This window comes from Bos indicus, chromosome 7 (assembly GCF_029378745.1).
Source record: "Bos indicus isolate NIAB-ARS_2022 breed Sahiwal x Tharparkar chromosome 7, NIAB-ARS_B.indTharparkar_mat_pri_1.0, whole genome shotgun sequence".
NCBI classification, from domain to species: domain Eukaryota; kingdom Metazoa; phylum Chordata; class Mammalia; order Artiodactyla; family Bovidae; genus Bos; species Bos indicus.
Genome location: NC_091766.1, coordinates 58,309,414 through 58,336,253, shown reverse-complemented (window position 1 = coordinate 58,336,253; position 26,840 = coordinate 58,309,414). Strand labels below are relative to the sequence as shown.

At 45.0% G+C, this 26,840-nt stretch overlaps 1 protein-coding gene across 3 annotated transcripts in view; it reads left to right on the top strand.

Annotated features, from left to right (window-relative positions):
• Positions 1-26,840, top strand: part of DPYSL3 (dihydropyrimidinase like 3) — a 115,642-nt gene that overhangs the window by 65,616 nt on the left and 23,186 nt on the right. For 2 of the 3 annotated variants that reach the window (XM_070793772.1, XM_070793773.1), the window contains exons 2-6: positions 11,284-11,372; positions 16,344-16,528; positions 19,221-19,385; positions 21,379-21,440; positions 22,523-22,603. In XM_070793772.1, coding sequence (XP_070649873.1) covers positions 11,284-11,372; positions 16,344-16,528; positions 19,221-19,385; positions 21,379-21,440; positions 22,523-22,603 — 582 coding nt within the window. Of the gene's footprint in view, positions 1-28; positions 56-11,283; positions 11,373-16,343; positions 16,529-19,220; positions 19,386-21,378; positions 21,441-22,522; positions 22,604-26,840 lie in introns of those variants that run through there. The other variant, XM_070793774.1, reaches the window with a different exon arrangement.

Genomic DNA, 26,840 nt, shown 5'->3' with positions numbered 1-26,840 from the left:
AGAATGTGAGCTAGTGACCACTGGGAAAAGAAGCTTGTAACTCATGGCTTTGCAGGTAGGGTTGAAGTTGGTGGGCCCCCAGGCACAGAGAATCAGTTCCTGTAATGTCAACATGGCATTTCCAAATAGAAAGCAGTCTTGAGTATATTCCAGGAGGTACCTTTTGGGTAAGCCTTGGATCTACCTTGAAGGTGAAGAATCCTTTTCTTATAGTATTAACTGCCTACTCATCTTATTTTCGAGTTCTGGTCGTTTTCAAGTGGTGCCTCAATTGTATTTATTTCAAAGTTTCATTTCATTCAAGGTCTTCCTGATCTCTTGAAGTCTTTGTTTTCAGGAGTGTCTGCAGTTTTCTCTGTCAATAGAACTCGGAGAAGTTTGGGGCTTAAAAAATAGTCAGAGTCAAAAATAGTGCTTAACCACCTATTGATCAAATGAAAGCAGAGCTGTGGGTTTGCAGGTTCCTAGGCAGTCAGAAGGCATGACCCAGAGAGTCAGTCATCACCATTGTCATCTTCTTTTGTCAAGAAAAGAGCCAGAAAAAAGAGAAAATGCCTCATCCCCCTTGTTTCCCATACTTCTTAGGAAGTGTGTTTGGGTTCTGATAGGAAGGTAGTTAAGACATATATGTTAACTAAAAAGAGGTGGAAAGTCAGGCTACTTTTCAAAGATAGAGACAAAAGTGGGTAGTCATCCAGCTGAGAGACATTGACCTGAGATCTGAGTTCATCTTTTAAAGAAACATGCATTTCTTGAGCACCTACCACGCACTGGGATTTGGGCTAGACCTTAGTCCTTTGGGACAGATATCATTCCCCTCATTTTACAGCCAGGACTGTGAGTCCAAAGCTCTTCTCATTTCATCATTCATTGAGCTGCCCTGGCACTGACTCACCACCTGGACTTCACAACGGAGCAAACTGGGAGCATCTCGGGTCTTTGAAACAGCTCCTCCCTCCCACACTCTCTCTCCAAGGGCCCTTTCCACAGCAGCGTGGTGCGAGCTACAACACGGTAGCTGTACATTCTTGACACATCCGCCACTGGCCAGTTTTAGGAGGCTGCAGAAGCCAGTGGTTGTGTATTTGCAACCGCAGTCGCCAGGCAGCCCCCGCCAATTTTAGAAGTACAGGGTGAGACTTGGAGGAGAACCCCCGTAGCCTCCACAAATAGATGGGGAACAATTGCCTGTCATTTGCAGGTGCTGCTCACACATTCCAAGGCCCAAGCATGATTGCTCCTCTTGGAATTGCATTTTGGCTGGCTTTCAGCTTTACTGAAAGAGTTTTTTGTTTCTGAGCAGCAATAGGGTGGGGATTCACTAGGCTTCCCTGTCAGTCCAAAGACCCAGTCAAAGCCGGCTGCCAGATGCCCATGATCAAAGTGGAGAGAGAACTGCTTCTAAAAGAGGGAAGTAGGTCCCATTCAGCAGACAGCAGCCCCAAGAGGCGAAGTGCTTTGCTCAGAGTCGCAGAGCTGGGGCCAGAATCCAGGTCCTGACTCCCATTTCAGGAGCCTGGACTATCCTTCATTCCCATTCAGTTGGTATAGCCATCTTAGTGTGGAGTTAACGCAATTCCAGCCATCAGCTTCTGACCAGTCTCTTAAATCTCAGGTCCTTTTCCCTACCTATGTGCTGTGTGACTGACAGCACCTCAGAATTATTCTTCATGTTCTTGCACCCCAACTTCATGACTCTCCTTTCAATTCTCCATGTTTATTAATGGCTTCTTTCTGACCAGCTTGCCTTGACATGTCATTTGCCTTTGGCACATCACTTCCTATTTGTCTGTCTGTCTGTCTATCAAAATGTAGTTAATTTACAATGTTGTGTTAGTTGCAGGTGTCAGCAAAGTGATTCAGACACACCCGCATATATATATACACACATACATAGATATCATTTTTCAGATTGTTTTCCATTATAGTTTATTACAAGATTTGAGTATAGTTCCCTGTGTTCTCCATTAAGACCTTGTTGTTTATCTATTGTATATAGTAATTTGTATCTGCTAATCCCAAACTCCTGTTTATCTCTCGCCCACCCCTTTCTCCTTTGGTAACAATAAGCTTGTTCTCTATGTCTGTGAGTCTGTATCTGTTTTGTAAATAAGTTCGCTTATGTCATTTTTTTAGATTCCACATGTGAGTGATACCATATGGTATTTGTCTTTCTCTGCAGTTTCCTAGTCTGATTATGAGTATGGAGCTTTCCTCCATAGCTCATGGATTTGAGGCCTCAAAAAACAATGCCGCACAAATGAAACAAACAGAAAAAAAAAAAACCCAAATAGCAAACAAAACACAAAACTCTCATATAAATCCAGACCAAAGTTGGCCAGGAATTAAGTCTCTTAAACTATGGACTTTTTGTCAATCTCTGTTCTACTTTACACTTGTCCTGAGCAATACAATGTGTTTCTCAGGTGCTTTATATCTAATAGTAGTAGCAACCAACATTTGTACTGCCATTTAGATTTGCCTTTAATTGGACATGTCCATAATCAGAGCAATAAAATAGAGGTGGTAGCACAATAGAGAAATTAGTAGAAATATTTGCGATGCCTGCCACTCATGGAGCCTTTTCTATAAGTGCCCAACACTACATCATCATATTTAATTCTCACAGTAGCCCTGGGAGGTAGGCAGTTACCTGTATTTTACAAATAAACAAGTGGACCTTTCACTCAACCAGAGACGCTGAGGCCCAGAGATGGATCCATTGAGTCACTTGCCTAAAATCACACAGTGAGTCGGTAGCAGAGATGCCAACACAGCTTTGGCTTCCAGACTCCCTTGGTCACTGCTGCACTTCTGGATGGCTCTGAGAACTGCGATTAGGGCTGGTTTCCATCCAGACGGCAGCCTTTCCATTTTCCTCTCCCCTAAGCCCAGCTGAGGATGTACCACATTTTTTTCTTGTGCCCAGATTTGGTACATCCTATTTTCTGATGAGGCATGCTTGTCCTCACTCTAGATTTACTCCACCCTGCCCTCTCCCTCCTCCTCCCTAACCTTTTGACCCGGTGAGCCTGCCTAATCCCCAGTACCCTCCTCCCTCTGCTCTGCTGCCCAGGATCTGGGACATCCCTGTGACTCTGCTTCGGGCGCTGCTCTTACTTCTGACAAAGCAACCCATGGCGACCCATACAGGTCCTTGTTTCAAGAGCAGGGAGGGTGGTCCTGCAGTTACATTACGTCATTTTAGATGATTCTGAAAGAGGGCATTCGATAACGTTGAACCACATAGAAAGAAATTTTGTCTCCTTTCAGTGAAGGAAAAAGTCTTCAGGTAGTGGTGATTTGTCTTGAACACCCTCCCTGCCCCCCCAACACTGGGTAATCTACCTTTTAACAGAGGTAGCAGATCTGAGGCCCATCCTTCAGAATCCTTTTGAGGACGGCAGAATGCAGCCAAAATTTCATGAGGTTTTTATTGTGTTCATTCCTGGGTTTACTGTCTATTTTTGGTAAGTGATACTAGCTTAGAATTTATGGGAGTGAGACAGTGTTTACTTTAAAAATACATTTATTTCAGGATAATATTAAGTAAATAACAGTACAGTTTGTACCAGGATCTGTCCAGTGTCTTGGAAATACACAGTGAGGACTGAGGTTTGGGCTTCACAAGCCCAGCTGACCTTCCTGCTTGAGGATAGGATGACTTTGTGGCTCCTTCTGTTCATCGCTGGGTCATCTCTCCCCTTGTCATCCTCTGGTTCCTGGCCAGGTTTTCCACTTGTGCTTATCCGTGTTTGGGACCCTGTTCAAGATTGGGAGAGCGTTATCGGGGGCTGGGATTAAGATGCCATCCACAGTTCATTCCGCCACTCCAGTCTGACCCAGGCAGCCACGTCACTTGTCTGGCCCTTTGATAACCATGTCTTCAAATGGTGAACATGGAGTTGTAGGGGGAGTAATGCACACAGCTGGCTTTGGTGTTCTGGTTCAGAAGACGGGGCCGCCACCTTGCCCTGGTTAATCCTGCCCTTGGCCACTGCTTCCTCCACCTTATGGTTGGCCCTCCAGGGCCAAATCGAGCCCTTTAAAGAAAGTGGAAACAGTGCTTGCTGTTCGTTACGCATTATATATAGTGGGCTATGTTCTGAGGGGAATGTCCCCTGTTAGCTTCCATGGTGCACACTTAGTCATAAGTATATTTGGGTGATGAGAGAAAGGAGGTATTCCTTTTTCTTTTTTTCGGCAATGCCACGTGGCATGTGGGATCTTGGTTCCCTGACCTGGGGTTGAACCCATGTCCCCTGCATTGGAATCGCAGGGTCTTAACCCCTGGACCACCAGTGATGTCCTGGAGGAATGTTCTTGAGATTCACCTGTAGCAGTTCAGAGTTCTGAAATAGCCAGCCCTGTACATCTGCCCCCGGCTTCAACAAAGACTCAGAGCCAAGAGGCTGCATTGCCCTCCAGGAAGTCTTCTTTTCTCCCTGACCTCACTCTCTCTCTCTGTCTCCATGGCATGTTTGTCACTGAGGGGCCTGGAAACTGATCCATGCTTTGGGCAGGGAGAGCGAGTTTGGGGGCTGGTTTCAGACCTCGCCACCCACTCCGCATTCTTGAAGGAGGAGGGCATGTAGATTGTTATCTGCTCACGGAGCCTTATTTCCAAAGGAATAATGACCTGGACGGGCCGTGGGAACCTGCCCTTTGCGGGTGGGTGTAAACAGAGAAGTTTTGGCTGACCTTGGCTGCTGGTGGCAGGAGCTGAGAACAGTTGCTGGGGGTTGGCTGGGGACTGGCGTCTCTGGAATTCCCTTTATGGAAAGGCCTGTTAGATTTTGATGAACAGAGTGTTGGTTCAGTTCTTCTAGAGTGTTTGTGAGAGGGGCATTGTACGGCAGCCATTATGATTGGAAGAAAGAATAACCATAATAGTAACTCCGATGTACTAAGATCCATACATTCCCAAGCAGAGACTCACCATCATCCTAACCAGCACCCTCAGAGAAAGTGATCATTGTCCCCCATTTCACAGATGAGGTAACTGAAGCCTAGAGAGGTGAAGTCACTCATCCAAACACAGGTAGTGTTTCTTTGAGAAGTCAAACTCCTCACCCAAGGTTGCATATTCAACAGCAGAGATGGGTTGAGAAGGCTGCTCTCCTGGGAGCCTTGTCAGTACCTTTTTCTGAATCCCACAGTGAGTCAACCAGGACTGTCTTAGAAAGCCTTTACTCCGTCTTCTTTAAATGATGCTGCTTTAGGAAAGAAAAGCAACAAGATTTCATCTGTGTAGTCTATCCATCTTGTTTATTCTTAAGAATGGGAGTGTTTTTAGGGAGTCAAATCTAATTATACAGATGGGATTTTATTTTAAATAACCACCTGTGCCTTCATCTGGACTTAAAAGGATCTTGAGTCCCCACTGAGGGTCGGAGTCTGTGCTTTGTGATTTGAACACAGGTAATAAAAGATTTGACTGTAGAAGATTCCATCTCCAGTTTATATCCTCTTTCTTTTTTTGTCCTTCCTCGGATTAGAGTTTTTGTTCTGAGCTGCTGGAATGTCTGCAGAGCAGAGAACAGATGTGTCCTGAGTACTGTCCCGGGGCTGACTTTATTGCCTGGGAAGAAATCCATGGAGGGCTCTGGTTTCTCTGGGAAACATATTCATATTAGTTCAGATGGAGGTGGTAATTTAAGTCCTTCAAGTTGAATACTAGGTGAGGAATACTGAAATGGGAGCCGGCATCCCCAGCCAGCTTGAGTTCAAGATTCTGTCCTTGCATTCGCTAGTCTAGTTGGAATCATAGCCATTGTTAACAGCATTTGCTTGTGGGTTTTCTTTCTCCCCCTTCCTCCCTCTGCACCTCTGTCTTTTCTCACTCCTTTCCTTCTTCTTTTTTCTCTCTGTCTCTCTTCTCTCCCATTTTCTCACAAACTCTTAATTTTTTATAGTTGATTTCTCTGATCATTATCATACTCTAGTGAAGGAAAAAAAAAGTTGGACTTTATCAAATGTCAAGGGCCTCTGCTATCCTGGATAGTAAATCAGGTCTCTCTGTAAAATGCATTAATTGGGAGATTGGGATTGACATATACACACTATTGATACTGTGTATAATCATATAGATAATGGCTTCCCTGGTAGCTCAGCTGGTAAAGAATCTGCCTGCAATGCAGGAGCCCACAGTTTGATTCCTGGGTTGAGAAGTTCCCCTGGAGAAGGGATAGGCTACCCATTCCAGTATTCTTGGGCTTCCCTGGTGGCTTAGACAGTAAAGAATCTGCCTGCAGTGTGGGAGACCTGGGTTCGATCCCTGGGTTGGAAGATCCCCCGGAGAAGGGCATGGCAACCCACTCCAGTATTCTTGCCTGGAGAATCCCATGGACAGAGGAGCCTGGCAGGCTACAGTCCATGGGGTCGCAAAAAGCTGGATACTACTGAGCGACTAAGCACAGTACATAACATAGGTGACTAATGAGAACCTACTATATAGCCCAGGGAACTCTACTCAATGCCCTGTGGTAACCTGAATGGAATAAAATCCAAAAAAGAGAGGATATATGTATATGTATGGTTGATTTACTTTGCTGTAGAGTGGAAACTAATACAACATTGTAAAGCAACTATACACCAAAAATTTTTTTGAAAAACACACAAACACCATTAGGCCATAAGGAGCAGGTCTGATGCACTGACTTTACAAGGAGTGGTTTACAAGTGATTGGATTCCTGAAGTTTCCTACCACAAAGAAAGCATTCCTGCACTGGACTTGTCATATTCAGTATCAGAAAGAGCCACCTGGCATAAGGTTTACGGATTATTGGTGCAGTAGCCTCAGGTGGAAAGCAGTCAGGAGCCAAGAGATGGAAGACCTGGATTTGCTTCCAGCTGCAACTAATCAACTCTGTCACTTGGATAAAGTCATCTCTCTGTGTAGATCTTCCATTTAGAAAATGGGAACAATAGTCCCTCCCCCGTAAGTTTCTTAATTCAAAGCATTTTACTAAAATTTAAAGTACTGTAAATAATGAGTAGAATAAACGGAACTAGTATTTATAGGTATTTACTACGTGTTAGCATGTTAGATATTTTATATATACATGTACACACACATACTTTTTCCCCTTCATCCCCCTTATTGCATTCTGGCCGCCACCCTGTGAGGTGAGCCTGGTGTTATTAATACTACCACTGTGAGCTAATAAAACTGGGGTGCTGAGAGGTTACGTCCTAACTCAAGATCACAGTCCTGGTTAGGTAGTCGGCCTGATTCTCCCAGTACTGGGAGAACCCCGCGGAGCCCAAGCTTGGTGGCTGGCACACCTGGAACCTGGCTGGGCTATAAGAGTGGGCTGCATTGAGTCCTGGTGGCCGTGCAGCGCCTGAGGCAGCCACGGTCCTTGGTGGTTCAGTCTCTAATTAGCTTCATATTGGGTTCCAAACCCCCTCAGGTTATTCCCATGTGCTCAGGAAGTGCCATCATTCGTTATAGGTGTTAATGCATGAGAAACATTGGTTGGCTCACGCCTACCAATGCAGGAGACATAAAAGATGCAGGTTCGATCCCTAGATCAGGAAGATCCCCTGGAGGAGGGTTTGGCAACCCACTCCAGTATTCTTGCCTGGAGAACCCCATGGACAGAGGAGCCTGGTGGGCTACAGTCCATAGGGTCACATAGAGTCAGACACAACTGAAGTGACTTAGCACACACTCACGCATGCATTAACCACTTTAATAAAAGTTTGGGGGACAAGCTGAGGACCCCAGGAACAGCATTTGCTTGAGCTCTGTGAGTTGTGGTTTTGATACTTCTGCTCTCCATGATAAAAAACAAATAATAATACTGTACTAAATAGAGCAGGGGTTTTATTATCCCCATATCTGAAACCTGTGCAAGGCCCCCACTTCATCTTTGTGCTCATTTAGATTTTTGATGATTGGGTCAAAATTATTTCAATAGCATTTGAACAGTTTTGAATGATGCCATCTCAGTGATATTAATTCCACTTGAGTCACCTCTTCTTATCCCTCTGATGTACAAGGTGCCTGGGATAGCTTTTACCCTCTTGTTGAGATTTGATGCTTATTGAAAGAAGTGATGATCCCCAGTGGCTCAGGACTGGATGTCCCCAGGCAGGAGAAGATGGTCATATTTCATGACAGGGCTTAGTTCAGGCAGAGTAGCTGGCTCCTTTCCCCCAACCAGCTTATTTCAGCTCTTTGCTAGAAAGATAAAGAATATCAGAAAAGCACTGAGCTGTTAGAGGGAACTCTTAAAGTTACCAAGATTATTGTTGGTGTGAAGCTCCTGCTGGAGAAGCTTCTGTCACCTTCACAGACACACAAACTGTGTCTGGGGTGTGACTTGGTACTGGGCTGGCTGATGGCTGCCTAAGAGCCTTTTATAGAGCTTATCAAATACAGATTTGTTGGCCCAGAGCAGGACCTGGAAATCTATATTTTTATAATGTGCACCCTCGTTTGGGAAGCACAGTCGTAGGAGTGTCTCGTATAATTTTGCAATTACTGTTATTTTAGATAACAATAGCCTTCAATTAAAATGTTTTTCCTTAAAAGCACAATTTTCTGACCATTTCACATAATTTTCTGACTCAGATGGCCTTTCTATTCTTCTGATATAATACACCCTCCTATGTCCCACCCTTCATCCATTTATTTGACCAGCGTTTAACAGCTGTCTAAGACGGGTCCCAGCTGTCTAAGATAGGGTCATAAAGAGTCAGACACGACTTAGTGACTGAACAACAAGAGATGGGCCTCAGGAAATGAGCTAAAAAGATCAAAAGACACATAGTTCTAAGCCCACAGGAGCCTGTGGTGTAGCCAGGAGACCATTAAACAGTAAACCAATTCTTGTGGAATAATATCATTGTTTCAGCTACAGTGGGAACACCTAAAATTTGCTGGAAAGTCAGGTAATACATCCTGGGGTAAAAACCCTTTGAGGCTTAACAAAAGAGAGGATGGTTATCAATGGCAGGTGACCACAGGAGATGGCAGAGAGAATGGCTCTGCAAAGGCTTAGTGGCCAGAGAGCCATAGGTGTCAAGAACTGTACATTCTTTGATTTGCCACCATATGTGTAGAGCTGGTGGTAAAGAATCTGCCTGCCAATTTGGGGGGCACCAGAGATGAGGGTTTGATCCCTGGGGCAGGAAGATCCCCGGGAGGAGGGCATGGGAACCCACTCCAGTATTCTTGCCTAGAGAACCCCGGAGCCTGGCAGGGTACAATCCATGGGGTCACAAAGAGCTGGACATGACTGAGTGACTAACACACACACACACACACACACACACACATTGGTAAAACACGTGAAAGAAACGAGGGTGGACGTGCTGACAGAGGGCAGCTCACTAGGGGCTTGGAGACGGTGTGTGGTGGGAGTTTGTACTTGACCTCATTAGTGCATTTTCTTTGCCATGTATGTAAGTTTTTTCTCAACATCTCATTGATGTGTATCTTTTTTTAAAAAATCCTTCCCCCGACGGTACAGCATGATGAAATTGCTTCTTCTCACGCAATACCTTGGAAGCAGGAGAGACAGCAATAATTGGCTACGTCCCCAGTGGAGCCCTAGCTTCAATTCTCATCTTCTGGCCCTGTTCACAGTCTTTGATTTCGGAAGCCAGAAGTCAGCCTGTTTGTGGGGCGTCCTTCTCCATAAAGCCTAGGTCCCTTTTGAAAGCCCTGTCTCACCAGTGTCATCTCATGTCCTCATCAGGTCCCTCCTTGATCCCTGAGTTCCCTCCACACTGATCTATTTCAGGTTTTCAAAGAAACACAACTTTTCTCCCACCACAGGGCCTTTGCACACACGGTTCTTTCTGTCTGTAGTTCTCCTCCATTCCTAGCCTCTGTTTTAAAAAGCCCTGTTCCGTGCTGTGCTAAGTCACTTCAGTTGTGTCTGACTCTGTGTGACCCTATGGACTGTGACCAGCCAGGCTCCTCTATCCATGAGATTCCCCAAGAATACTGGAGTGGGTGACCATTCGCTTCTCCAGGGAATCTTCCCCACCCACGGATCCAACTGGTGTCTCTTAGGTCTAACCTGCAGTGGCAGGTGGGTTCTTTACCACTGGCACCACTTGGGAAGCCCCAAAAATGGGGACGGGGTGACGGCAAAGGTGGTCAAAAAAAAGCCCTATTCCCCTTTATTTGTGACGCTTGACATAATTTGACATTGTTTTACTTATTCTGGTGACTTTATTGCTGGACTTCTGCTTTAAGTTCCATCAAGCCAGGGACCTGGTGTGGCTCATTCCCTGCCACATCCTTACCACCTATTTAATAAAAAAAGGTTAGATACCTGTTTGCTGAGTGAGTGGATGTGTGAACGATGAGTGGATGAGTGGATGGATGGGTGGGTGTAGTTGAACTCTGTATGTTGAATTCGTAACAAACTACAGCCCACCATTGTTTTTCAGGCTCCTAAGAATTCTCTTCTCCCGCATGAACCCAGCAAACTACGTCCATCCTTCACGCTGTGCTCTAAGCTCCATTCATTTAATGGAATCTGTGATCTCTAAAGCTCACGGTGATCTGTTTCTCTCCTGACTTAGACATAAAATATATGTTTGTGTTTTGTTAATTACCTTGGAATGTCTGTGCTTTGTTTCCAGTTGGATCACTTACCCAGCTTTCATTTAGTTATGACTTTTAAAAAAGACTTTTCTCATAAGAAAAGCAATAAAGAAATATATTTCAGAGAATGTGAGAAATACTGAGCGTAGTATACTCAGTATACTGTGTGTACTGAGTTCATATATGAATCCCGCATAATTTCTCCTCCTTGAGTTATACATTCCACAATTTGTGTGCATATGTGTGCACGTATAAGCCTCCCGAATTTTAAACATAACATGATCCCCCTGTCATAAAGACTTTTCAAGGCTATTTCATTGTGTGCCTGACCCTAAGTTCCGTTTTCGAGACTTACTATTCAGTGCCAACAGAACACCAGACGGGACGCTAGACACCGAGGTAAGTGTTATCCTACTTAATGTTATTTAGTGCTTTCTGGAGAAAGATAATATAAAGAGTAGCTGCATTTCTAAGTGGCTGTGATAGGTTGCAGAAGAAAGAAGTGAAAGAATAATTTGAGTTATGGTTAAACAAGAAAGATTGGATCCCCAAGAGACACAGCCACTTAAATACTGAGTGCCCTGAACTCACAGGCGTCTTAAGACAGTGGTTCCTGCTAAACCTCTGAAACAAGGACTTGGGAGAACCTTGGGAGACCACTCTTCTCTGAAATCTAGCTGTAAGAATAACTCCTGTTTTCCTTCTTTTCTAGAGCGACCGTCTTCTGATCAAGGGAGGCAGAATCGTCAACGATGATCAATCCTTTTATGCTGATATTTACATGGAAGATGGCTTAATAAAGTATGTATATAGGACCCTTCGCTTTATCTGTTGAACTTTCTTCGCTAGAGACTCAGAAAGAAACTTGCTTCTTTTGCTTAGTAGACCAGTGCTTCTGTGTATTTCATTTCTCCTCTTTAAAAATGAATCTTTCATTTAGCCCTTCAGTCTGGATAATCCCTTTAAAATTGGATTTTAAACTAGCCGTAGTTCACTTGGATTGCATGAATGGGTGACAAATCTGAGTTCAGTCACCCAAATGATGCTACAGGCCCCTTTGGGCAAGCTGCATTGATGGGTGCTCTATGTGTTGTGAAGAAGTGGGTGATGTGACCATTGTCCTTAAGATCGTTGAACAACTCCACAAATTACAGTACCCTAAAAATAGAAGGCCCAGTACAATAGGTCTAGTCCCTTCTTTAGGGGCTCTTCCTGACCTAGGGATTGAACCCAGGTCTCCTGCATGCAGGCAGATTCTTTATCTGAGCTACCAGGGAAGCCCCACAATAAGTACCAAAGGAATTCAGGTAAAAATAAGTAATTTAGAAGTGCACGAATGGAGAAATCCCTTCAGAGGAAGGTTGTGAGGTGGAGAGGGCATTTAAACAGAACCTTGACTTAGGAAGGACTTGGTTGGGCAGTGCACAGATAGGACAAACGTTTCAGGCCAGGTTTCCCAGTAGACACTTCAGGGATATGTAATTACTTTACAGAATGGTTTGCCATTGGATGCCTGAAAGCAGCATAGCCAGATAACCTTTATGTGCAACTTCCTTACACAGTGATCTTTTAAAAAGGATTTGACCTATACATAGCCTTTCATCACATAAAGCAGGCTGCTTCCCCACACTGATAAGATGTAGTTTAGAACTAGTGTATCCAGCCCACCAAATGAGCCATCCTGGCCTCATACAGTTTTATTTTTATATTATTCAGCTTCGTTGGCTAGCTTTAAGATTCTGGTTATAGATCGCTTACTTATCTTTGAGAACTTGGCTTAGATAAAACTTTCTGTGGGTGGACATTCCTTACCAGCCCCTAAATCTAGGAGCTCTGATGAGTTTTTTTTAAGATTTTTTTTTTTTTTAATGTGGACCATTTTTAAAAGTCTGTATTGAATTTGTTATGGTATTACTTCTGTTTTATGTTTTGGTTTTTTGGCTCTGAGGCATGTGGATCTCAGCTCCCCAATGACGGATTAAACCCACACCACCTGCATTGGAAGGCAAAAAACCAGGGAAGTCCCTTGATAAGTTTTTAAAATACCCCATGCTTTTATCAATCATAGCAATTCTGACACTATTAGGCCCCCTTGAGGGCAAGCACCATATTAGGTTCTTCAGTGTATCTACAGCACTTAACCCAGTACTTGATACATAGAGACTTTTGTAAGAGCTGCCTTTTATTGAGTATATATCACAGTGTGTGCCAGGCATTAGAGTAAATGCTTTACAGGTCTCATCTCATTTAATCTGCCAGCAATTCTATGAAGTAGGTACTCTTATTACCCTCTTTTTCAGAGGAGGATAGAGAAGAAAGAGGAACAGAGAGAGTAACTTGCTAAAGATCAACATATTAATTCATTGAATGAATGAACAAATGCAAGAATGAAGATGTTCACACTTTGTGGCTTTTCCGATTTGCATACATTTTCATAATAGAAGTAGGAAAAATGGTGTTATTAGGCAAGTCAACTGACGTAAAAAATACTTTCTTCAAGATATAAGCCACAATTAATTTTATATTTTTCTCTTACTAAAAAATTATTCGTGTAGTCTGCTCTCTTTGGAGCAAATGTGTTCCCTCATTTAGACATTTTCAGAGTTAGAAAAAAAAATGCAGTGCCTCATGCTTCTTCATTCCAGAGCTCATTAACTGATCATGGGACTTTTTGTGGTTGGCCCTTAAACACAGGCCCTGAATCCTTTGTGCAGTGATTCAGGCATCTACTACCACAGGTGAATATATAAACTGAATCTTCTTTGCTTTCACTATTAAAATAGACTGGAAGGCCACTTGCCAAGGACATTATAGAAGGAATTTAACCATCCAACGTGTGTGTTGGTGGTGGAGAGAACAGTGTATAAACATGATTTTCATCTAATCCTATAATTTGATATATCTTCGGCAACTTTCTTAACCCAGAGAACTTTGAAACAGAAATAATTCCTTTCAGTTTTTACAGAGTTGTGTGCCTGTGAGGGTTGATGGAGTGCCTGCTGTGTGCAAAGCAGCTGTCTCAGGCCATGGACCTGTACTGTGTCACATGCCATGGTAGAGTCATTGGAAACCAAATCAACTCTCTTCCCCCAGGGACCTGACAATCTTTTAGGGGAAATGATATGTCTGTCCATACAAAGCACATGACTTTACCCAATAATATCAATGTGTGTGTGTGTCCCCAGTCACCTAGTCATATCCAACTCTTTATGACCCCATGGACCGTAGCCCACCAGGCTCCTCTGTCCATGGGATTTCCCAGGCAAGGATACTGGAGTGGTTTGCCATTTCCTCCTCCAGGGAATCTTCCCAATTCAGGGATGGAACCCACATCTCCTGCATTGGCAGGCGGATTCTTACCACTGAGCTACCAGAGAGGCCCAATAATATCAATATCATGCATTAAATTAGTAGAGTAGATGAGATTCAGAGGAACAAGAGGACTGTGTGAGATTATAACATTATAGTTATAATGTTATAACTTTATAACAGCTGATATTTATTAAATTTTTAAGTGCTTTACAGGGTTCTATGGACTTAACACAAATTAACATTTAATCTATACAATAGACCTATGAAGAAGGCTTTTTTAAAATTACATCTTACAAATGTAGGAATTGAGACATGGTGAGGTTAAGTTACTTGGCCTAAATCATAAAGTGAGCATTAGCAGAGCCACAATTGTGAAGCCAGGGAAACCCACATGCAGGGCAGAGCCACACTCTTCAGTACTATACCTGGCTGTCAGTAGAAACTTGACCAAGGAGGGGAGATGGAAGCTAAGCCTTCAAGGATTATTATGACCTTGATTGACTCAGTGGAGAAAAGTGGGGGAAAGCATTTCTCTTTGGGACTAGGTATTATACCAGTTGTCAAAAATGGGTGGAAACGTGCCTACATAGACACCCCCAAAAGAGGCAACTCTTCCCGCTCTTGGTTCTCAATTCCCTCAGAGGTGAATCAGTGAGGGAGGGAAATGGGAACACTTGCCAGTATCTGGACTAGAATGGAATTACCATCAAGGCTGCATTTTTTCCACAGTGTGTTTTGAATTGTGGTAACTCTGGAATGGCCCAGTGGTGATGTGGTAAGGGTGAAATCTTAGGGATGTCGGAAAGCTTAATTTTAGTTGTAGAACTTACATTTTGTCAAACCAGTGGAAGACTTCTTACTACCCCAAGAGAATGTCTTTCTTGGCTGGGTATAAACAAAAGCAGAAAGTGTTCATGCCACTGGCAGCGGGTCCATGTGTCTGCAAGGTAGGAGATGGTTCATAATAATGTAGATCCTCATGAGTCTTGAGTCTGCCTGGAATTAACTGGATGTTTATATCAAGGATGTGAACTGCACGTTTTTGGTCTATGAGGTTACGTTGTGCTAAGGGTAGTTGTATTTGTCACATGTCTTGTATAGTGTGCACTTGGCCTGCTCATTGGCTTCCTCCCCACCCCAGTTTGCCCCTCTCTGCCTCCCTGAGATGCTCTGAAGCTTCTTGGGTGAAGCTGTGTCTGGTGGAGGTGATCACAGTCCACTTCCTTGGCTTGAAGCTTCTCCTGAGCTGCTGACCACACAGAAGCAGCTGGTGTAGATATTTGCATCTTTGGCTTCCTCTGCCATTGGTTGTGATTGATAGATGAGCTATCAGGGAAGGATGGACTTGGGAGTGGGAATGGACTTGGGAATGCCCTAGACATATTCCATTTGTCATTAGGAGCACAGACGAACCCATTTAGACAGCAGAGTTCATGCACCTGTTCTTTAAAATGATTCTTTACCACCTCCTTCAATCTCTTCTAACAGTTCATTATTTTACAGCTGTTCAATCTTTCTGCAAATGTTCTTCCTGACCCTTGAATAAAGAGCTAAATGAAAATAAAAACACTGGGGTTCCCTGGTAGCTCAGCTAGTAAAGAATCTACCTGCAATGCAGGAGGCCCTGGTTTGATTGCTGGGTCGGAAGATCTCCTAGAGAAGGGATAGGCTACCCACTCCAGTATTCTTGGGCTTTCTTGTGGCTCAGATGGTAAAGAATCTGCCTGCAATGTGGGAGACCTGGGTGTGATCCCTGGGTTGAGAAGATCCCCTGGAGGAGGGCATGGCAATCCACTCCAGTATTCTTGCCTGGAGAATCCCCATGGACAGAGGAGCCTGGTGTGCTGCAGTACTTGGTGTTGCAAAGAGTTAGACACGACTGAGTGACTAAGCACACACAATAAAAACATTTATTAAAATATTCATTACACAGCCTATAGTCCAGCCACAGTCAAACCCAGGACACATGGTCTCACCAAACACCATACTGGATTGTTTTATGTCTATAAAAATTGCTTTCTGGATGGAGCTAGAGATTATCATACTAAGTGAAGTAAGTCAGACAGAGAAAGACAAGTACCATATGATATCACTTGTATGGGGACTCTAAAAAATGATTCAAACGAACTTATTTACAGAACAGAATCTGACTCATGGACAGAAAACAAACTTATGGTTACCAAAGGGGAAAGAGGGGAAGGGATAAATTAGGAATTGGGGTTAACAGATACGTACTACTATGTATAAAATAGAAAAACAACAAGGTCCTGCTGGTTAACACATATTCATTGTCTTATAATAAAAAATGTTTTATTATTTGTTTCTAGATTGCTAAGCTGGTGAATCACTTGGAAAGACTACTTTGATAAACATAGGTTACAACTTTTAAAATCCTTATAATACCATGTTTGTCTTGGAAGTCCTTCTTTTAAATTGCTGGTTGTTTCCCTATCTCACCAGGCAAATTGGAGACAATCTGATCGTCCCTGGAGGAGTGAAGACCATCGAGGCCAATGGGAAGATGGTGATCCCTGGAGGCATTGATGTCCACACTCACTTCCAGATGCCATACAAAGGCATGACCACAGTGGATGACTTCTTCCAAGGGACCAAGGCTGCCTTAGCGGGGGGCACCACCATGATCAGTAAGTCCCACAAATTTACACACTCTTGGAAAGCGTGCTAGGGGTCCTAAGAAGTGAGTTTAACTAATGTGTTAACCGCAGTGCTCTCTGGTGGTAACTCATATACTTACCCTCAATTCAGTGAATAGACTTTCTGCCTGGCGAGACCTGAGAAAAGCTGGTAATAGAGAGGACACTGGCAGCTCTTTATGTAACAGCATAAAGAGACGCAGGAGGCTCATCACCTTGAAAGCAGCATACTCTCTGTCTGCCTTAGAGCAGGGGCTGAGTATGCCATGGGTGGGGAATTAGCACTTAGCATCTCTGGGCCAGACTCTGGGGAAAGTGGACTTGAAAAGCTGTGGACCTTGGGCAAAAGGTGATCTCAGAACTTCCCGCTTGGGTGTGAGGCAGGAGGGGCAGAGGGTATGAGCAGAGCAGTGCAAACACGGCTGAGAAGTATCCCAGAGAGAATGACAGTGAGTCAGGCGGTTCTTGAGAACTTAGGAGGCTTCAGTGGTGGTTCGTGTCATTTGGTCTGTGCTGAATTGTGACCAATTCATAGCTCTAAGATTGGGCAAGCCAGGGAGTTGTTTCCCTTACTTTGTTTTTCTGGTGACTTTTGCAATTCCAAAGAAACCTAGGAAGTTGCATGCCATTGGATTACTGAAGAGATAGCATTCCAGGGCACTCGTTCCTGTCCCAAAGAAGTTCCAGTGAACTGGCCCCAGCCCAGCCCTGGCCCCCAGCTTGGTCAGCAAGAGCACTGTTACCACCCAAGAAATATACATCCACCCAAGAAATCAGAATAGCCTGAGTCGTAGACTTAATCACTGTCTTTTGCTTCCTTTCTACGGGAGCAGTAGTAGGGTTCAGCTTCAGCTAGGGGTGTAGAAACCCAGGAAAATGGCATCAGGGCCATAAAAGGTGCATTTCTGGGAGCCTGAAGCCTTTGTCCAGCCAGGGGAAAGAAGCCAGCCGAGTGCTCAGCAGCTGCCTGCCTACAAAGGCTCTGGTGCAGGTCCAGACACAATAACACAGCTCCAGGCCTCTGCTTTCAGATAAGTGCACTTGGGCTGCCTGTGCTAGAAGGCTGAGGAAATGAGTGATCTTGGCCTGGCTTTCTGCCATCTGGCTGAGGAGCTGGACCTGTTCAGAGTCCTAGACATATGCATTAGGCTTGGGCTTCTGCATTAGGCAGGGAGCAGGAGGAGAGTCAGAGCTCCACATGAAAAGAGAGGAAAGCATGTGAGAATCACACAAGTGTCTGTGTCCTTTCTAGATAATTAAACACCCTAAGTATGCAAAACACACACACACACACACACACACACACAAAACCACATAAATCTCACCTCAGTGTCAGTTTGGCTGTATTAGTTTTTCTGTTTAAGAAAAATAGGTTCACTAGTTAATATGTCATGGATGTCTTTCCATTCATTTATTTTTATTCTACTGAATTTTAAACAGACTTACGACATCCATTTTATGAAGGTATCATGATTTATGTATTTAACTAAGCTTCTCTATTGTAAAACTTTGTTTCCAGCTTTTCACTTGCATAAATATGTGAGTAGTGGCAAATATCCTGAGGACCCAGATTTTGTGTTCAGGGATATTTATCTCCTGAAGGATAATTTTTAGGCACAGGAATAAGTGTTGAGTTTAAGGTATGAAAAACGTCAAGGATTTTGGAAACACATTTCGAAATTGTTCTTAGGAAAGTTGTTCCAGTTCACACTTTCTCTCAACTGACATGGGGAGCAATTAAAGTGTAACATTTGTCTGACCCTTACCAGTGTTACTGGTGTAAATGTTATTCTTTTTAAAAACATCGTCCACTATGGCAGGTACTGCAAGAGTAGGTTTGGGCCTCAGAGAAACCGCGTTCTTTTTATTTATTTGTTTATTTAGCTTAGTTAGGCATTTGGTACCTTCCTTGCAGCACATGGACTCTACTGGTGGCTTGTGGGCTCACTGTTGCAATGTGCGGGCTTAGTTGCTCTATGGCATATGGGATCTTAGTTCCCCAACCAAGAATCAAACCCGTGTCCCCTGCATTGAGAGATGGATTCTTAACCCACTGGACCACCAGGGAAGTCCCAGAAACCATATCTTTGATGAGAAGTTTGCATGAAAATAAGATCTGCGGGCTAAGCATCAGGTCCACTTACCTGACACCAGCTCTTTCCTATAGCAGTAGGCGTGAAAATGTCACTGTCCAGTGGCCTGACATAACTCTAAAGACCCTCCTTCTGGCCTTAGAGGGAAGGAGTCCAACTTTGATCACCAGCAGTAACTCCCAGTTACTGGCAATAATGGCACATAGTAGGAGCTCATCAGTTGATAGCTAACATTTATCGAGCACTTACTCTGTGCCAGGCATCATGTGAAGCCCTTTCCATGTTTTTCCCATTTAATCTCTTCACAGACTTAGAGGGAAGGGAGTGGTATCCCCGTCCCCCACTCCGCATTGAAGGGTGAGAAAACCAAAGTTTAGAGAAGCTAGTCATTTGCCCAGGATCACATAGCTAAGTAATGGTTGAATCATCAGCAACCACCATTGAAACCACCCAGGACCCCTTTCTGAGGTTAACCCTATGCTCAAGAGATAGAGACTGTGCCGTTGTAGCTAAGCAAACAGGACAGACCTGTACAGAGGGGACCAAAGGCTGTGTTGGTGAGCCGCCCATGTTGGGCTTCTCTTGTCCAGTTGACCATGTGGTGCCTGAGCCGGAGTCCAGCCTGACGGAGGCTTATGAGAAGTGGCGGGAGTGGGCTGATGGCAAGAGCTGCTGCGACTACTCCTTACATGTGGACATCACCCACTGGAACGACAGCGTCAAGCAGGAGGTGCAGGGCCTCATCAAGGACAAAGGTGAGTGTGGACACACTCTCCTCCCTTCCCCCTTGTCTGTCTTTCTCATGCTCTCCACTCACTAGGTTGCAGGGAACCTTGAGCGTGAATACTAGATGGAGTGGTACCTCTGTGAACCAGGCACTCTATGCCATCCTACTTATTCCTTACAGGATCCCCGTGAGATAGGAATCCTTATCCAGATGGAGAACCTGGGGTTCAGAATAAGTAACCCAGGATCATAGAGCTACTAAGCAGTAGATCTCCCCAAAGTCCATTCTCTGAATCCCCATGTAATACTGCCCATTGTACAGATGGAGAAACTGAGATCAGGAGAGGTCACAGCTTGTACATATGCGCTTAGAAACTGAGAAATTTTTAATGTCTATCATTTTTAGTCCGAATATCCAAACGTTACTTTTATACAACAAGAGCATCCTCAGAAAAGGCTAAGACATTTCTGGGAAGAAAGATGTGTTCATAGAAGCTTAAATCATGTGTGTGTGTGTGTGTGTGTTCATGTCCTCCCCGTGAGTACATGATGTAGGCTCCCACTGTCTTTTTACACTCTTCTGTGTTCTGCTGGTCAGCTGTTTCACACATGCACCAGCCCCCGTACGTGCACCCAGACGTGCATTGTACTGGGCATCCTAAGCGGGCCTGGAGGACCTGCAGGAGCAGGAGGAATGGCCTCTGCTGAATAGCCAGGGCAGAAGGAGGCAGACCCGTGCAGAGAGATAGGATAAATGCCACAAGATGCAGAAGATTGTCGTAACAGTAATGGTATAAGACCTATTATAATACATCTTAGTGCTAAGTCCTCGTACTATGATACTGGTACTAATACTAATATTATAAAAAATGCTAATTTTATAATACAGTTCTCAGCGAGCAGTCTGGATGCAAAGGCCAGGAGTGCAGTGGAAGGCAGTGTGCTGGGGTGAGGGGAAGGAATGACCTCTCAAGGAAGGAGCTCTCCATCCACTTCCCTCTCCCACCCTCAAACTCTGCCCAGTCCTAGCTGATTCAGAGGGTGAGGTTAACCTCTTGCCACTCTTGTGTCTCCTTCCACACCATGCATCTCAACTAGGGTAGAAAAGTGAATGGATTTGATACTACCGAGGCTTGTGAGAAGGGTCGTGTTGGGAAAACTGCCCTGAGTTGCACTCCTCTGGGTGGGGAAGTTCTCAGATTATAGTCTGCTTTTGGCCTGGAGCACTGTGGGCTGAAGTGACCCTCATGGTTGAAGACCAAAGTTACTCTCCTTTCCTCAGAATGACTCTATTCCCCAGTCCTACCTATTTCTGTAAAATAATCTATGAATAGTGTATTTGGAGGGAGAAATTAAATGGCTCTTTCCTTTTTACCCTGATGACTTAGGCATGTAAGCCCAGGTTGAACCTTGATTTTTGCACATTAGTTCTGTTAGTTCCCTGGGGACTGGCTCTAGATCTCAGTTCTGTCTCAGACCCAACACCCTGCCCAGCCCTGGTAGAGAGCTGACATTCACAAAGAGCAAAATCAACTGATCCCAGGAGGTCACATATGCCAGTGCTAAGAGCTCTGCATGTGTTATCTCATTTAAAGTTTCCAACCACCTTATGAAGCAGGATGGTGCTTCATAATAATGGAAATTATTTTTCCATTTTACAGACAAGGAAACCGAGGCTCAAGAGGTTAGAATGTGGCGTCACTCCTAGTGAGTGTACGCAACTGGTGTGCTGCAGTGATTCTCAACACTATGCTGCCCTGAGCAGTGTTCAGGCTTGTTGACCCTCTGGTCTGGGAACAGTGTAGGGGGAGGCAGAAAAGAGGTGCAGAAGAAGAGACCAGACTGCTATGACATCATAGGAATTGTCAGAGTAGAGGACATAGAGAAGTGCTCTTGGAGGATGGGATGTGTCCACTCTGCACAGGGTGGGGGCCTGTGGTGCTCTCAGGGCAGGAACCATAGGATGCAACAAGATGATGACCACGTTGTCCTCCTGTCTACCCCTCCCCTCCTCTCTTGCAGGGGTGAACTCCTTCATGGTTTACATGGCCTACAAGGACTGGTATCAAGTGTCCAACACGGAGGTAACAACCCACTATGTGTGGTTTGGGGTCTCTGGATGGGTTTCCTGTCGTGGCCGGTGACCTTGGCTATTGGCACGTGAGTCACTGTGGTTCGTGTAGGAGAACGCTGGGCAAGACGTCTTCTTGAAGTCCTCACCATCCATGCTACGTTTGCAGTAAGGTAGCAGGCAGGGTGCCAGGGGCAAGGGAGCTAGAATTTCCACTGGGAGCAACTTTCTTAAAAGGACAAGAGGAAGGGTGTGTCTAAATCTCCATCTACCCAACAAATTCTACACCTCTCAGGAGTTCAGGGGAAGTATAAGTGCTCAGTCTTGCAGGATAAAGGAGGGCCATCTGCTCTTTGGGCTCATCATACCAGCTTGCCTTTGACGTTCTTCCTATGAAATGCATGGGGTGTGCTTGTTTTAGACAAACCTTAACTTCTCAGAAGAAATACAAAACATGAATTCCTATACTTCCCAGCAGGGAGATGAAGAGTCGTCTGCCCTGAGAGGCTAAGAGATAGAGATTTCAGCTTTTGAGTTCGCTTCTGGCTGGCTGCAGTGCCTGTAGAGAGTGTTAAGAAGGATTCTGAAGCACTATCTGAACTTAGTGGGAAATAATTCCATTTAAAGTGTGTGCATGAGACAGTGGGGTTAGTATCACTTTGTTAGGTGTTCTCCCTGTCTGCCTAGGAGACATGACAGGTTTTCCTTCCATAGACAGTTTCCTAAAGTTCCTTTGGACTAGCTCTCCTCTTTGGTCTCTTTGGTGATGCATGTTTTAGTCTGTGTGTCTGCCGTTAGTCTGTATGTCTACCCCGGTCACTTATTTCCTTTAGTTGATCCCATTTATTTTATTATTTTAATTATTTACTTATTTTGGCTGCACTGGCTCTTAGCTGTGGCATGTGGGATCTAGTTCCCTGACCGGGGATGGAAGTCAGGTCCTCTTCATCGGGAGTGTGGAGGCTTACCCACTGGACCACCAGGGAGGTCCCAACCCCATTTATTTTAGCTCCCGCTCTAGTCACGGGCCTGTGCACACGGTTAACTAAAAGCGTGGTGTCCTGTGAAGGTGACAAAGCCTCATTTCTGTTTCAGCTGTATGAGATCTTCACGTGTCTGGGAGAGCTGGGGGCCATCGCCCAGGTGCACGCTGAGAACGGGGACATCATTGCCCAGGTAACAAGGCGCGGCTCCTCAGGAAAGCATCTACCTCCCATTTATTTTCTCATTTCTTCAGTGTTGCCGGAGCTCTCAAGCTCTAAACCCTCCTAAGCACTGTGCTAAAAACAGAACCTGCCCTCAAGGACCTCACAGTCTAGGAGGAGGAAGTATGACAGCAAATAGACAAGCAAGGGAGGAAGTATCAATCGAAGATGTTAATAAAGTGTTCTGGAACCAGGGCAGACTTCTGGCAGAGGAGGTTCTCACATTGGGCTGTTTGGTGAGAGAGCATCACTTATTCTGTTTTGAAAGTGAGTCCAAGCTACATGACATGCTCTGTCCTAAAGAAAAACTCTTAAGACAGCGTTTCTCAGAAGCCGGAAATCTGATCCAGGACTGCGTAACTCTTGGCCTTAGATAATGAAGAATTCGTGTCTTGTGGGGATCAGATGTCCCACTGGTTTCCTAGAAATCATATTGAGCAACCCGAGGAAAGAGTGATGAAAGCAAGACCCCAAGGCCCAAACTGATTGTTTGTAAGGAAGTAGAAAGCACTTCTGTCTCCATCTCCTGGGGTGCTTAATGGGCTCAATGCACAGATGTATCTTCGCCAGGGTTCTGTTTATCTCAGAAGTGTTCAGGGTTGGCTTCCGCTGGGAGGAGGCGGCCAGCAAGGAGTGCCAGCTCTCTCAGTCCATTTGATAACATTAACAGCAAGAGTGCTTTATTCATTCTTCCTGAGAGTGTTCCCGAGTACTCTGTGCCAGGCACTAGGCTCTAGAGGGAGTCAGCACAGAGGCAGGCCAGCATTCTTGAGTGCTCGGGCTATGCTGTAGAGGTTGTCCAGGACGTGGCAAACGTGGTCAGGAGGGGTGTGGGGGCACACTGAGACCCACCCTCATCTCAGCTTCTGCCACAGGTCCCATTGGACAGCACTCACTGCTGTGTGTCGGGTCCTGGTCAGGGCTCTTGTGTGTTCCCATCCAGGTCTTCACCCAACCCTTTCAAGATGGCACCAGCCTCCCCCTGCTTCTATAGATGAGAACACTGAGGCTCTGAAGGGTGAGGTCACCGGCCCAGGGACCACAGCTAGTAACTGAGAGAACTTAGTCTTAGCCTCTCAGAGGGTATGCCTCTGTGGGCATCTCTACCCAGAGATGGAGAGAAGGCGCCCCTCCACCCATCCAGTTGCAGGCTCCTGAAGAGACCAGCACCTGAGCTGTGCAGGCTGCAGCTGTCAGGCTTTCAGACTCAGTGTTGTCTCTCCAGGGGAGGAGGTGAGCTCAGCATGCAGTTTCCACTCCTTTATGACCAACGAGGCTAATTAGTTGGGCCCCTGACAGCCTTCTCCCATGCCCCCCACACACCCAGATAATGAAGTCACTTTCCAAGGAGGCTCCAAATGCCTTGCTCCCGTGGGAGGCATCCCAGAGGTGTTGGGCCTGTCACTTCTCTCCTCCCCATCCTCCAAGGTTTCAGGGGAGCGGCCAGATGCCCCAGCCTTCCCTCCAGATTCCCTCGCAGCCAGACTCCCTGCTTCTTCATGCTTGACTCTGTGGAGGCAGACGAGCTCCAACTCTCAGCCCCTTTCCAGCTTTCTTTGTGGCTTCTGAGCACAGAAGTGGCTCTGGTGTTCTCCACCCACACCCTTCCCCCACCTTGGGCAGATCTGTTCTCCTCAGGAAAAGAATAAGGGCATTTTTTTCCCCCATTGGAATGAGTTTCTCATGTGTGTTTATTAAATTCAGCTCGAGATGAAAGATTTTATCACCTTGTTTAAATGGAGGCAGCTGCTGTGCTCAGAGCTTCTTGCTGCACTTTATGCAAAGTGACTAATGAGCGAGAAGAAATATTTCCTATGCGTACCAATAAGAGACATTTTCAAAAGTTTCAATAGCATCTTTAGCCAATCATCCAACAAATACCTACTGAATGCCTACTATGTGCCAAGCCTTGGAGAGGGAAGGTGAAAAAGACAGGGTCCCTTTCTTCATGGAGCAGCCGAAACTGGGATGTAATTATAGCAGTGATCAGTACCTCAAAGAGCCCACACTTCCCCCACTCACATTAGGTGGCATCCATGGGCCTTTACAGGCTATTCTTAACCATCAGGCTGTAGGGACCCCATGGTTTTGGGAATAGGTCATCCCAATGAGAAGAGTGCTCTAGAATCAACTGTGGAGCTCAAAGAATGATCTCTGGGATTCTCTGAGCTCCAGAGATCCTGAGTGGGGAGGTCCAGGTAGAAGTCGGTCAAGTGTATCCTGGAAAAATTGGCTTGGTGATGGGAGTGCTCAGAGACCATTGCTCGAGTACGTTTCATCCCGTGCATTGTCCTAACACTTTTGGACAAGGTAGGAGTGAGGGTGTTGTGTGAGACAGAAGATCCTTAGTTGAGCATCTCATCCCTTGCGTGGCTTCACGAAACAGTTCAGAGTCAAAACCCACCAGAGTTGGGAAGAAGAAATTGTATTCAGTCCAAGCTTTGATGGGAAGGAAGAATGAAAAGTGGAGGTGCTCTGCTGGCAGTGTCAGCCTCTGACCTTTTGTCAAATTCTGTAGAGCTGGAAGCAGTGACCATTTTACTTCTCTTGGTTGCTTATAGTAAATGCATCTTACTTCCTCCAACTTCCTAAAATATTTAAGTGAATAAAAACGTAAAAAAAACAAAAAGTGTTCTTTTCCAGTGAGAAGGAATCCCTTCCTTTCTAAGCATCTCATAGTTTCTGGATGAGATACAGCCTTGTTCAGCTCACTCCTTCCTTTATCTCCTTTGTCACCAGCACGAGGTTCCTAGGAACTGGCCTCCGTGCTTGACCATGAATGTCTGCAAAAATGCAGCTCTGCTGCGGAGGACTGGTGCCAGCTCCAATTAACCTAGCCATCTGCTTCTTCCAGAAAGCCAGCCAAGTCTGAGGAATTTAGCCATCAGTGACAAGGGGTAGAGAGATCCACACCCTAGTTAAATAGAATTTGCCCAAAAGGCTAAGTCAGGTAATGCTGTACTTAGAGGCATTATTTTGTCTGGTTAAATGCTGAATCTGCTTATTCTAACCATCCATTTGAAGCATGAGAGTCTGAGGGGCTTATTCAAATGCAGAATCTTAGATTCCACCTTGTATATTCTGATTGGGGAGGCCTGGGTAGAGCAGACGTCTGCACTTTTACAAAAGCAGCTCAGGCGGTGGGTGGACCATCTTTAGGTTAGACTATTCCAGCATCACTTTTTCAAGCCTCAGTTCAGTTCAGTCGCTCAGTTGTGTCCGACTCTTTGTGACCCCATGGACTGCAGCGCACCAGCATTCCCTGTCCATCACCAGCTCCCAGAGCTTGCTTACACTCATGTCCATTGAGTTGGTGATGCCATCCAACCATCTCATCCTTCGTTGTTCCCTTTGCCTCCCATCTTCCATCTTTCCCAGCATCAGGGTCTTTTCCAGTGAGGCAATTCTTCCCATCATGTGGCCAGAGTATTACAGTTTCAGCTTCAGCATCAGTCCTTCCAGTGAATATTCAGGACTGATTTCCTTTAGGATAGACCGGTTTGATTTCCTTATAATCCAAAGGACTCTCAAGAGTCTTCTCCAACACTACAGTTCAAAGGCATCAATTCTTAAGCACTCAGCTTTCTTTATAGTTCAACTCTCACATCCATACATGACTACTGGAAAAACCACAGCTTTGACTAGATGGACCTTTGTTGGCAAAGTAATGTCTCTGCTTTTTAATATGCTTTCTAGGTTGGTCATAGCTTTTCTTCCAAGGAGTAAGCGTCTTTTAATTTCATGGCTGCAGTCACCATCTGCAGTGATTTTGGAGCTTCCCAAAATAAAGTCTGTTGCTGTTTCCATTGTTTCCCCCATCTATTTGCCATGAAGTGATGGGACCAGATGCCATGATCTTAGTTTTCTGACTGTTGAGTTTTAACTCTACTTTTTCTCTCCTTTCACTCTCATGAAGAGGCTCTTTAGTTCTTCGCTTCCTCCCGTAAGTGTGGTGGATGGGACCAGATGCCATGATCTTAGTTTTCTGACTGTTGAGTTTTAACTCTACTTTTTCTCTCCTTTCACTCTCATGAAGAGGCTCTTTAGTTCTTCGCTTCCTCCCGTAAGTGTGGTGTCATCTACGTATCTGAGGTTATTGATATTTCTCCCAGCAATCTTGATTCCAGCTTGTGCTTCATCCAGTCCATCATTTCTCCTGATGTACTCTGCATATAAGTTAAATAAGCAGGGTGACAATATACAGCCTT